Genomic DNA, 13,197 nt, shown 5'->3' with positions numbered 1-13,197 from the left:
TGATCTTTCGTGGAATTGTCACGTCAACAACATTGTCAAAAAGTGCAATAAATTACTTGGTTTTACCAGAATTGTCGCGGGAAGTAAGAACTCCTATGTTCTACTCAAACTTTACCAGTCGCTCATTTTGCCAATACTAGATTACTGCTCGCCTGTTTGGAATGTTTACAAGAAATGTAATATTGATAAATTGGAACAAATACAGCATCGTGCTACTAGGTCAATTCTTTGTCAACGTAGGGGGGATCAATCATACAAGGACAGACTCAGAACTCTAAATCTCACAACTTTGAAAACTAGAAGGACTTATTTGTCTGTTTCATTCGCTTGTTCTTGTCTTACTAATGCCAATCCTTTCTTTTTTCCAGGTGGTGTGTTAATACGAGACATGAAGCTTTAATTTTAAACAATCAATCACTCCTAAAACAGATGCTTACAAAAACTGTCTTTTAGTTAATTTCCCAGTGTTATGGTCTTCAATTCCATCCGATATCAGAGACTCAGTATCTCACCTGTAGCAAGTCTACTTTTAAATCTCAACTCAAATCTCACTATATGGAGCATGATGATTAATTTGTATTGATGCCTTTTTGTATTTTTTTCCAATATGATTTGTATGTGTGTGGTCTGCTGAGTTGGGAGCGCTGCGCCTTATGGTGACAGTGCTCTTTTGTGCTTTCAGTGTTCCCCGGCAGCTCAGTAGACCCAATTTGTTGTTTTGTCTCAATTTTGTTGTTAATTGCCAGATGAATAAAAAAAAAAAAAAAAAAAAAAAAAAAAAGCTTTGAATGGGGTTTCAACTTCGTCAATACCGCTATTTTCGTTTCAAGAAAAAATGACTTATCCTTCACTTTTAAGTAATTTATATACTTTAAACAAGTTCATTTTTTTTTACTTTTTCAGGAATCACTGAATACGCCTTTAAATCTGTGTACTTTTAGGGATCAGTGAAAATCCATAATCCAAATGGCCATAGACATGAGTAGGACTTGCTATGGGAGTGTGACGCCAAATAGAAGCAATGCGATGAAGTATAAGCGTAAAGCTGTCACCCGAGGGTAGCGAATTGCTGTAGTTCTCTAGCAAAGATATGAGCAGCTAGCTGGACTAGATGACTACAGCTTTTGTTTTAACTGTAGTCTGTGTTATATAATGTATTATATCACACAATAGTGGATATAGTGATATTATATAAGACAGTGTGCATGCCCCTATGTAATGGCAGCATGATTGTTGATCACCAATGATCGTACGATAATGTGTTCGCGTAATGCATGGACTAAGAACACATTTTGGCGGCTTAGATGTTTATGATGGTTTCATTCATTTAAAACAATGGAGATATCCTCACAACTTTATTTTCTCTGGAAAAAAAGCAGTTTTAGTTATAAAAATTACACTTACACTTAAACTGAATAAGAACTAGAGCGGTTCTCGGGTTGCGCGGTTTTCGTCATACGCGGTTGGTGTGTAAGGTTGTTGGGTGATGGTATGGTAGTGGTTGTGTTTAGATGTGAGTTTCTTTTCAGAACCCTGTATGGGCGAAGCCTGGATGGTGGATGGGGAGTGTGGGGTGATTAAAGAAGGTAATAATATGGAAATGTAATAGGCCGCACGGCTGTGTAATGTTTATGTTTTACAAGATGCCCAGAGCACGGGTTGGGATATGGGATATCCCCTCATGGTGTCGAGTTCACAACTGGTGTTGGTATTGCTTTACCAAAACAACCCGAGCCGTGCCAGTGGTGGAAGTTCAGTTTGTATGTATAGACAGTTTCCTAGCAATATTGACTGTACCCACCAAGTTTCATGCCCATACGACAGATGTTAGTCATTTGACCTCAGATGACCCCCTTGGATTACCCCCAAAATGACCTTCCAAACATTTGACTCTTAATGTTGACTGTACTCACCAAATGTCATGCTGTTATGTCAGTTTTTAGTAATTTGACATCAGATGACCCCTGGGTGACCTCGGATGACACCGAAATGACATTCCAATAATTTGAATCTAAATGTTGACTATACCCACCAAGTTTCGAGCCCATATAACAGTTTTTAGTAATTTGACCTCAAATGCCCCTGGGTGACCTCGGATGACCCCGAAATGACCTTCCAAAAATTTTACTCTAAGTGTTGACTATACCCACCAAGTTTCGTGCCATTATGACAGTTTTTAAGTCATTTGACCTCAGATGAACCCTGGGTGTCCTTGGATGACCCCGAAATCTATTCAGCTCTACAAATACAACTGACCAAGTTTAGGCGATACACCATGTTGTTAAAACCCTGTAGACCCTATACTCGCATCATCGCACATGTTGACTGCCAAACTTCATCACAATATAAACTTCGAAAACGATCCATTCATACTGTCCCATTTATTGATACCTTCTGTTTGTATCAATTGCCAGTGAGCAAAATACACGTGCTCTGTTCACTATACACAGCAAGGTATAGGTAGCTATGTGCACGATATTACAACCTCTACCTTGCTGCATTTGATTTGCAGTTCTGACATCTGGCCTGCGCCGGTTCAACAACCAGGTCAGACCTTTGAAGCGGGCTAGACAGGGATGACAGAATGCTGTGTCAGTCATAAATTACATAAAATTTATTACTTTTGGTAAACAAGGGTTGTCTGAGAAGAAAAAATGTGGAAAGGTGAAAAGCAAAATGGGAAAAAAAGAGAAGAAAAACAGAAGGGGAAAATGGGGAGAAACGGGAGGGAAATTGTGATTTCCTTTCTCCATGCTCAAAATTAAATGTTGAGATTAAATTTTTCATTTTTCGTTGGAAAGGGTGTGCCCGAATGATTGCGTATTAAAACAAACGTTAACAAACAAAAACAAAATTCCCTGAATTGTTATGCCAAAATAAAAAAATTAATCTTGTAAATTTTTGGCTCTATGTAAAGTTTGGAAGGATTTTTGTTTCTCAAAAAAGAAAAAAAAATCTGGGGTCATAATGAGTCAAAAGATGTGTTTTATACAGTAAATGAAGTAAAAATGATGATGCGCAGTGATTATGCCACGTTATTAAATTTCTAATCTTAATATTTCGTCTTTTTGTCAAAATTCAAAAAGTATTTAGTTTTGTTTAGTTGTGGCGTTAAAATACCCAAACAATTAAGTTTCTGGCGAAACAGTTCTTTCAGGGACACCCTGTATATAGCATGTTTGTAAATTGTACTACAGTATCGATTTTATTGAAGGTCACTGGTAAATAAACACTTGATAGTCTGTGCCTCGGGCCAGACTGTATGTGGCTATCACGATGTTTGTTCGGATCGCCCGACACAAATTGGCTGTGTAGGAGACTAAGTCTGTGCAAACAAATTAAAGACTTTATAGCGGGCGCGAGTGTTTCCAAAAAGCAACACAAAAGCAAACAAAAAATACACCCATTGCCCGCTATTTACCGTACGAAATGAACGACTCTAATCATGTACCGCATTTAAATGAACGACTCTAATCAGCTGCGGCAATTCCCCAATGGTGGATAGGCCTATACTATACACGTATTCTTATTCGTGCATTTGACGGACTTGGGTGTTTTTGTTTTTGTTAAATATCTCCTCTCCTGAACGCAAATTATTATAGAAAATCTATCTACTTCTTCATTCGATTACATACTATATACCCTGCAACTTTCAATCTATACAGTGGCTAGATAAACCCTTAAACGTGCGAACAAATATTGCAAAACAAAATTAAAGTATGGCTCTCCGCCTATGGCTCCGCCCATACAATAAAAGATCTGATTTTGCTTTTTTGCCTATCCAATATTGTGTCATTATGGATGGGCTGGCCAATATATTTATCATAGTGGATACCGGCTGTGCCAGGATCCACTATTCAACTAATTGAAAAAGGGGGTGCTTATGACAATACATGGTTATAAATGATTAAAAATCTACACTAAGCCTTATAGACATCCCTTGGAACATTCCATAAAGGAGAATTATCTACTAATTGTAGGATTCGGGCAATAAAAGGTGTTTCCTCTCTGCAGGGTTGAAGGCAAGAGGTCTCTCAAAGTTTATTCTCCCATAAATTATTCTATCATTCAGTCGCGGGGGAGGTTAAAATACGCAGTGCATAATGGGAAAATGTTGGCATTCAAAGCCAGCATAAAACAAATACAACACAGAAACATAATGTCATTGTGTGTTTAAAAATGTCAATATAACGATCATGTTACACACAAATGTGAAGTATAACATTATAGTAGAACCATCTATTGATTACAAGGAATATTTTGAGGAGCTGTTTTCAACAATATTATTATCACAATCGTGTGAAAATCTAATGGTGGCTAGAACGGCGATGTCGACCCTGTAGGTCTAAAATGGACTAGCAAGAGCAACCGCTGGCGGTGCATCGTATTGTGAATCGCCAGAATTCCTCATCACTACATCTTGATTGAATGACATCATTTCATGAGGGAGGGGCACTTCAATATTGGAGGTGATGCATAATGTTGGGGTATCAAGGCCCTCTGTTACAGCATCAGTCACCCAAAGACCCCATATTTTTTTGGTTGGAGGCTTAATATTCTGGTTGCAATCTCAAATAGAACTAGGATACTGTGTTTTTATTTATTTTTCCTTATTGTTTTGACAAATAAAGTGTTGGGACGTCATGTCTAATTCTGTAAGCTTACGGCCAGGGGCGTAGCCAGCTTTCTTGGTCAGGGGGGGCAAAATAAAATTTTGGGGGCACAGACGGAAAAAAATTGCAGTTACATCATACAATACATAGACACTGTATGTCTTCGAGCTTCCCAAAAAGGGCCTTATTGGGATGATGTGCGCGCGTAGCGAGAAAAAAATGGTATTTTACACTATTTTCGCCCATTATCCAGCTAAAAAGGGCTTTATTGTGTGGCGTGAAGCGAAAAATTTTGTATTTTACACTATTTTGGCCCTGAATTTTGCTAGAAAAGGGCTTCTTGCCCTTTTCTTTTACTTTGCCCTCCTGATTTTCTCTTTCATTTTTTTTTTTTTTTGTCAGAGGGCACTTCTTCTTTAATTTTTTTTGTCAGGGGGGCACTCTGCCCCCTGCCCCCTCATTAGCTACGCTACTGCTTACGGCACTGTCGATGACATCAACAACATTGCAACACCCATGCACCTGATCCCAATATTTGCCTACACATCCAACACAACAATAAACATGTTTATTTTCATATGCCCTTAAAGACAAACTTAAGAGTCTTCCTGGAACATGATAAAGTAGCATTAAAAGCCTCCCTATGGACCTTCTATCAACAATGGATAATATCCCATAATTACTTCAACTTCCTGTCATGGAACTATTTGTGAATGTTAAGATAGGTACTTGTTCTTATGAATGTTGAATGAAATGGTTAGTTCTTTTTTGAAAACATATTCTGATCATGAATAATAATCTGATTCATGACTATTTTTGAAGTCAGCATAATATAAATTTCAAAAAGAATTGTCACCGAGATAAGTGTGTTAGTGTCATAGACCAGATGAGGAAATCCTCTTTTGGCCTATACATTGGCGTGCTCGCCTTTTATCCACAAAGTCATGGGTTCGAGGCACTGTAGGACCAGAAGTGACTCAAAGATGGCGCAGAGTATTTTGGTGAGCAGTTTGACAGTATAAATAGGCTTAGTTTAAAGTGCAGACCCGGGCTTGATTTGGACTATTAAATTTGAAATCTGCCATAGTCCTGTGGAAGATTTAAGAAAAGTCTTCCATAGATAGGCTAGCTCACATCACACACAATAGGTGGCGCTATTCGTCCATAGGGAAGTGGAATGTGCATGTACGGTCCAAAAATGGCTTTACTGTGGGGCTCAATGGAGAAAATCACTAAAAATTAATTTTGACAACCAAAACCTAAGTGATGTTGACTTATAATGGTACTGGCATGATACTGGATTCATAAACTATCACATAGTGCAATCCATGTTCCACCAAGTCGACGCTCGATTTAGCTCGAAAGCAATTTGTGTGTAAATCAAGACCATCCAAAACAGCTTTCTTACAGTAAAGAATAGGAGGTCATCTGGGGTCACATACAGTAGTGTGCATTGTACATGTGCCTGCTGTCACAATTTCACACACACAATTTTGGGCAATTTGATGACACTATTTTGTCTGTAACTTCAAAAGTATATGCACTAGAAACATGATTGACCCCTTATTGTTTAGGTAATTTAATTCTCTTTCAAATGAAAGAACTTTCAGCTAAAACTATTGATCTTCAAAATTTTATGAACATCCCTGCCATAGATACTGCACTTGCTTTTGAGGTGTGTCTCCTCTTGCAAAGACTCTTTTACAAACACTAAAGCTTACCTGCACATAAGGTAGTGACTTCGCTTGATGAAGGTCCTCTAGGTCCCTCTCCACCAGTCCCAGATCTGACAGCTGATATACTAAACATATAGCGTGTCTCCCATCTCAGGTTATTGATTCTTGTGCTCAACCCATTGCCGGTGATGTCCATCGATGTCCAGGAACTTGTAGTAGTGGTTTTATAGTGCACTCTGTATAGGAATAAAAATAATGGTGACTTGATGTGAAATGCTGTTCAGTTGCTGTTCATCAGTGGCTGGGGAAGGGCAGCTCAATAATTTAGGTGGCTAAACTGGCTATGGGAAAGTACCATGGGCCAGGTGCCATTGCCCCTCCCCATATTTCAAATTTTCCGGAGCCTCTGAACGACACCACCTTGCTTTTTTTCTTCTCCTTTTTTTAAATGGTCCATATTTGATGATATGTATGGTAGCCATAGCTTCAAAATAAAAAGTCAAAGTTTGAGATTTTTCTCAAAATTTCAAGAGCTGTCTTAAGAACCACTGAACCAATACTAAGCTTGTTTGTACTCATTTTAATGCATTTTTCATAGTGATTCCAAATATGGTCATGAACATTTACAATTCTGAAATTTCAAGGTTTGAATTTGGTCATAATAAGGACAACAATTTACAAGACTAATGATTATGGTATCTTTACAATTTGTTTGTTTGTTTGTTTGTTTACCCAGGTTGGTCCGTGAGGAACACATGCTAATCCATGGAAAACCATGGACCGTTCCAAGCTCATACAAATGCACAAGCCTGGATAGCCAGTGTAGTTTGGAATTGTTTCAGTGGCTATGAAAGTAAAAAAAAAATCATTTTTGTTTTAATGACCCATTCAGTGATCTCATCACAAGTGTAACTAGAGCGGTTCTCGACTTGCGCGGTTCTCGACGCAAAGCGTCGGCCGCAATGCCTCCACCTTGATGCGTATCATTTTAACTGGTGCAATTTCACTAGGAACTGGCCATCTCTAGATGACAGTGTAGGTTTTTAGAAAAAGTGTAACAAATGAAAGATCCTTGACCCATTTTGTCTTCATCAAAATGGTTTGATTTTGGTACCAGAAGCAAGGAAGTATTTTGATACTATCAGAGTGGAATGTAAGGCCAAAAATGACCTTCCAAAAATGTAACTTTATATGTTGACTGTACCCACCAAGTTTCATGCCCATATGACAGTTTTAAGTTATTTGACCTCAGATGACCCCTGGGTGACCCCGGATGACCCCAAAATGACCGTACAAAAATTTGACTCTAGATGTTGACTGTATCCACCCAGTTTCATGCCCATACAACAGTTTTAAGTTATTTGACCTCAGATGACCCCTGGGTGACCCCTGATGACCCAAAAAAGACTGTCCAAAAATTTGTCTCTAAATGTTGACTATACCCACCAAGTTTCATGCCCATATTACAGTTTTAAGTTATTTGACCTCAGATGACCCCTTGGTGACCCGGATGACCCCCAAAAAGACCGTCCAAAATTTGACTCTAAATGTTGACTGTACCCACCAAGTTTCATGCCCATACGACAGTTTTAAGTTATTTGACCTCAGATGACCCCTGGGTGACCCCAGATGACCCCAAAATGACCCTAAAAAAATATGGCTCTAAATGTTTACAGTACCCACCAAGGTTCATGCCCATACGACAGTTTTAAGTTATTTGACCTCAGATGACCCCTGGGTGACCCCGGATGACCCCAAAATGACCCTCAAAAAATTTGGTTCTAAATGTTTACAGTACCCACCAAGGTTCATGCCCATACGACGTTTTTTTGCTAATTTGACCTCAGATGACCCCTAGATGACCTGGGGTGACCTTGACCCACTAACCAAACCTACTGGAATTTGAAGACCGCCAATGACCAACCCCCCACCAAATTGTGGTACTGTACATCTTAGCAGTTCCGAGATATTGCACCCGCAAGCTCGGACGGACAGACGGACGGATGGATGGATGGATGGACGGACGGACGGACAACCAGGAAACATAATACCTCCGGTGGAGGCATACAAAAACTGAAACCAACAGTATTGATGAAGTTGAAGCCCCAATCAAATATATGTAGCTAATTTATATACTGTCAGTATATAAATTAAAGATCCGTGTAAAATGTCTTATTTTGGCTGAAACCACTAGCAGGCTATATTAGCACATCTATGACAATGATAAAGGTAGCAAAATCTGAATTTTGATGCATTTACGATCGTCCTGATAAGCAAATCACTGAATGGGTCTTTAATCTCAAAGACCTCTTCCCAAACTTTAAATCTTGCTACAGTAGAACTAAGAATTCTTCAGAAAAGATTAATGTTAAAAGGATCTGCTGGCTTTTTCAAGCACCACACATTCAAATGTTTTTTCTTATGAAGCTATTAGCTAGTGAACAAAGAAGTTGTTAAGTGATGGCATGACAATTTTGCATTGATTGATTGGTCATTCATTCTTTGCCCCCCATGGCAGGCCCGTATGCAGGATATCATGGGAAGGGGTGATGATTTTGTGGACTTTTTTCCAAGGGGAGGGGGGCGATTTTGTGAAAAGTGGACTTACTTCCTACAATTTGGAAAAAATCGTTAAAAAACTGGGACTTTTTGTATACTTTTCCAAATTTGGGGGGTGTGTCGCATCCCCCCCCTGCGTACGGGCCTGCCCCATGGTCACATATCATACCTGTAAGCAACTACTGGTGCATCTCCTACATTGATGCCATTAGTCCAAGCATCCCATTCAATATCAGCCCACTGGCCTCCTACACCAGTCACTCTGGGGGAAGTATTTAATTCTGGTAAAACTAAAAAAAGAGAAACATTGCATTGATTAGACAATTGAGATGATTCAGATGAGCCCTCTGTTTCTGCTCTTCTTTATCCTCTGTATGTTTACATTTTCTTTTCCTCTTCTTCTCTCTTCTTCCTTTTATTTCTCAATCTTTTCTCTCGCCTTGTCTTACATTCCCTTCCTCATCACTCACCTTAAGGTGGATCAGAGGTGAGCATGACCTAGCGTTCTTTCCACTCAAATATAGACACAAATAAAGCTGACACACAAGAGGAATGCTATGGGTTCCATAAAAGAGATCCCATGGCTTGACAAGGTTGTCATACCACCCCATGTGCATAATGTTCTCGAGAGGGGGGAAATGGCCAAAACTTGTTGTTTTCATAAATAATAGTAGCCTTAACTCAAGAACCATAAGACCTATGGAAATATGAATGCAGTTATTGGCTTCCGTCACTCATGTCCTATATAACCAATGTAAAGTCTGCACAAAAAGTAACTCAGCTGTTATAAATACGCCTATAGATTCAGAACTAATAATTGTTTTCACAATATTTCAACATAAAAAGAAGGATGATTTATTTACGCGCATTTTGATACCCCATTTGTCCAATTTTGTTCAATATTGACAATACAGCAGTGTTTTGAAAGAAAAATACCCCAATTTAAAAGTTGCAGTTATTTGTATTGATTTGAAGTAAGCGCGAAGATAATGGCGGGCTTTACGTGTTTACAGTGCTGGCATTATAACCATTGATCGCTGTAAACTGCAACTTTTAAATTCGGGTATTTTTCTTTCAAAACACTGCTGTATTGTCAATATTGAACAAAATTGGACAAATGGGGTATCAAAATGCGCGTAAATAAATCATCCTTCTCGCTATGTTGAAATATTATGAAAACAATTATTAGTTCTGAATCTATAGGCGTATTTATAACAGCTGAGTTACTTTTTGTGCAGACTTTATTAATATTACTATAGTTTTTTAGTTAAGAGGCTAAAGCTGGAAAATATGGGTGCTGCTGGATTTTTCCAGCTTTAGCCAATAAACTAAAACACTTTGTTCTTTGTTGAACAAAGGTTATACCCATGGAATAACTCCGGGGGTACTCAAGTTTGGTTTAGGCATGGGTGTACATCTGAGAATTTGACAGTATGTCCATCCATAAGAACTACCGCCCTGTCTCAAATATCAGGTACCTCTCGAAAATCATGGAGAAAATTGCTTGTGCTCAAATCAAAGATCATCTCAGTACCAATTGCCTTCTTGAGGATTTCCAATCTACGTACAGACAGCAGCACAGCACGGAGACGGCTTTACTACGAGTCAAAACGGATATCCTGTGTGCTTTGGACAATAATAAGGCTGTGGCTGTTGTGTTGTTAGACCTATCCGCAGCCTTCGACACTGTAGATCATCAGATACTGTTGAAACGGCTTTCGAATACTTTTGGTATTTCTGGCACAGTCCTGAATTGGATAAGATGATATCTCAAGGACCGCTCATTCCGGGTTTGTCTGGGGGATAATTCGTCCATTAATCACACGCTTGACTTCGGCCTCCCACAAGGATCTGTTGTTGGACCTCTATTCTTCAGCATGTATCCTTATCATATCGGTGCCATCATACGGAATCATAACATCTGCTACCATATGTATGCCGATGATGTCCAACTTTATCTGACGTTCAACCCAAAAGTGGATGGAGACGGTGATCGAGCAGTGACCAGATTGGCAGCCTGCATTGATGAAATTAGTGCGTGGATGACTCAGAATAAACTGAAACTTAACAATGATAAGTCCGAATTCTTTGTCGCTGCTTCACCTTATAACATCAAGAAAGCCGACATTGACAATTTGTCTCTCAGAATCGGTGACAACACTATCCAGCGTTCTACTAAAATCAAGAACCTTGGCGTGACATTCGATCAGACAATGTCCATGACTGACCATGTCAAAGCAGTCGTTAAGTCTGCTAATTTCCACCTCAGAAACATCTACCGGATTCGATGTTACATTACCACAGAAAGTTGCCATCATCTTGTCCGTGCTCTGATTCTGTCCTGGCTCGACTACGCCAATGCTCTGATGTTTGGGATTTCGCCAAAGACCGTAAGCAGCTGCAGAAAGTCCAAAACAGGGCCGCAAGAATTGTTTTTAGAGCCGAAAGACTACATCCATCAGCACCGCTACTCAAACACCTTCATTGGCTGCCAATTGAACAGCGAATCAAGTTCAAAATCTTGCTTATCACCTTCAAAGGAGTCCATGGCCTCATTCCACCTTACCTCGCCGAATTTCTTCAGAGATATTCATGCGGTAGGCCAAACTTGCATTCCAGTGATGACAGTCTCCTTTTACGCAATCCACGAACCTACAGAAACGACGGTGACAAGGCCTTCTACGCTGCAGCCCCCCGACTATGGAACTCCATACCTGCTTCCCTTCGTCATTCCTCCTCTGTCCTTGCTTTTAGGAAGGGTCTTAAGACCTATTTATTCCCCGGTTGATACCACCGCCTTATTCACGCCCGATAAAATTGTGTTTTGTGGAGCTTTATATGTATTTTGTTTGTTTTTATCCATGAACTGCTATGCCGGACTGGCATCCTTTATAACATTTATTCATGCAGCATGCTCCTCTGCTTTAATCAATTATTGTGTGTTTTTGATGTATTTTGCTTGCGTACATTTAAATTTGCTATGTTTTTGTAAAACATTTTTGCATGTTGGTCGCTAATATTCTTCCAAATTGAGCTGGTCTCGCTATGTATTTTATTATGTAATTATTGTGTATATCGTGCTTTCACATGTTATAGGCCCTCCAGCCACATAGCGAGCTGTTTTAAAATTGCATGTTTTCCTGCTCTTTTAAATAATGAGCTGGTCTCGCTAAGTATTTTTAAACTTTTTATCGTATTTCTTGCTAAATTATTGGGTTTTTGTATTCTTGCCATATGTAATGATATTTTTGTTGTTTTTATAATGTATTGTATTGTAAAGCGCTTTGTACATGAAAAGGCGCTTAATAAATGATGCTTATTATTATTATTATTATATACCAATTTTCCAAGAAAATTTGACCCATTACAGTTGCTATACCAAAAGTAAATTTAATACAATTTAACTTATCCCAATTTTGTAAAATTTTGCCTGGGATAGTTTTCAGAAAAAATTGAGAAATTAAGAAAAAATGACCCATCCATATATCAAAATTGGCCTAAAAAAAGGGGTCATTGATATACCAAATGGCCAAAAATGTGCACCATGTTTGGTGCACATCCCAGTATGGTAATTTGTACTGAGTATCCCCCCTCCCCCTTGCAGTTGATTACCACCCTCATATTGAACAAACAAATTAACAACCTACCAAATGTGTTAGCTTGTATCTGCTCGTACGCTCCAGTCCCCATGAGTCGACACACCATCTTCTCCCTTGCAGCCACAGAGTTCACATCAAACAACACAGACCTGGTCTTTCCAGCCATCGATGTTGATTTAAATGTGATACCATTAGTTCCCCCACCCAGCCTTTCTAAAATCACCATATCTCTGCTGGGTGCAGTGTTGCCGGTTGCACGACAGGTGAAGACGGTTTTCTGGTTTGGGTTTACTTTGGTGTTACTCAGACTTTCAATACCTGGGATAAGAAAAAAACATGAAGTTTAGTAAATAAAAATATCTGTGAAATTATGCAAATGAGCTTATTAATATTCAATAATATGTGAGTAATTAGACATAAAAGTATACAGCATCAAAGGACAACATGCTCTATCACCCTACCAAAGTTTACTGGGGTGACCGCCATGAAACAAAGCAAAGCCAATAGCTAGAGACAGGGGCAGCTGGTGGAGGGGACTTACAGCCTTATGGGCCACATGGCCTGAAGAGGACAGGTAAGGTAATACATAAAACTATACAGTATCAAATACAAATATCAAGTACAAATGTTTACTGGGGTGGAGGTCATGGAACATAGCCAAATAGCTACATACATGGACAGCTTGAGGAGAAGACTTGCAGCCTTATGGGCCACAGGGCCCAAAGAGGATAAGTAAGGTATGGTAAGACA

At 39.2% G+C, this 13,197-nt stretch overlaps 1 protein-coding gene across 1 annotated transcript in view; it reads right to left on the bottom strand.

Moving 5' to 3' along the window:
- Positions 1 to 13,197, bottom strand: part of LOC140145951 (receptor-type tyrosine-protein phosphatase kappa-like) — an 83,412-nt gene that overhangs the window by 33,265 nt on the left and 36,950 nt on the right. The window contains 3 exon segments of the mRNA XM_072167689.1: positions 6,335 to 6,525; positions 9,018 to 9,138; positions 12,496 to 12,765. Of these exon segments, the coding sequence (XP_072023790.1) occupies positions 6,335 to 6,525; positions 9,018 to 9,138; positions 12,496 to 12,765 (582 nt within the window).

This window comes from Amphiura filiformis, chromosome 2, assembly GCF_039555335.1.
Source record: "Amphiura filiformis chromosome 2, Afil_fr2py, whole genome shotgun sequence".
NCBI lineage: Eukaryota > Metazoa > Echinodermata > Ophiuroidea > Amphilepidida > Amphiuridae > Amphiura > Amphiura filiformis.
The sequence above is the reverse complement of the archived record's forward strand: the minus strand, read 5'-3'. Positions and strand labels throughout refer to the sequence as shown.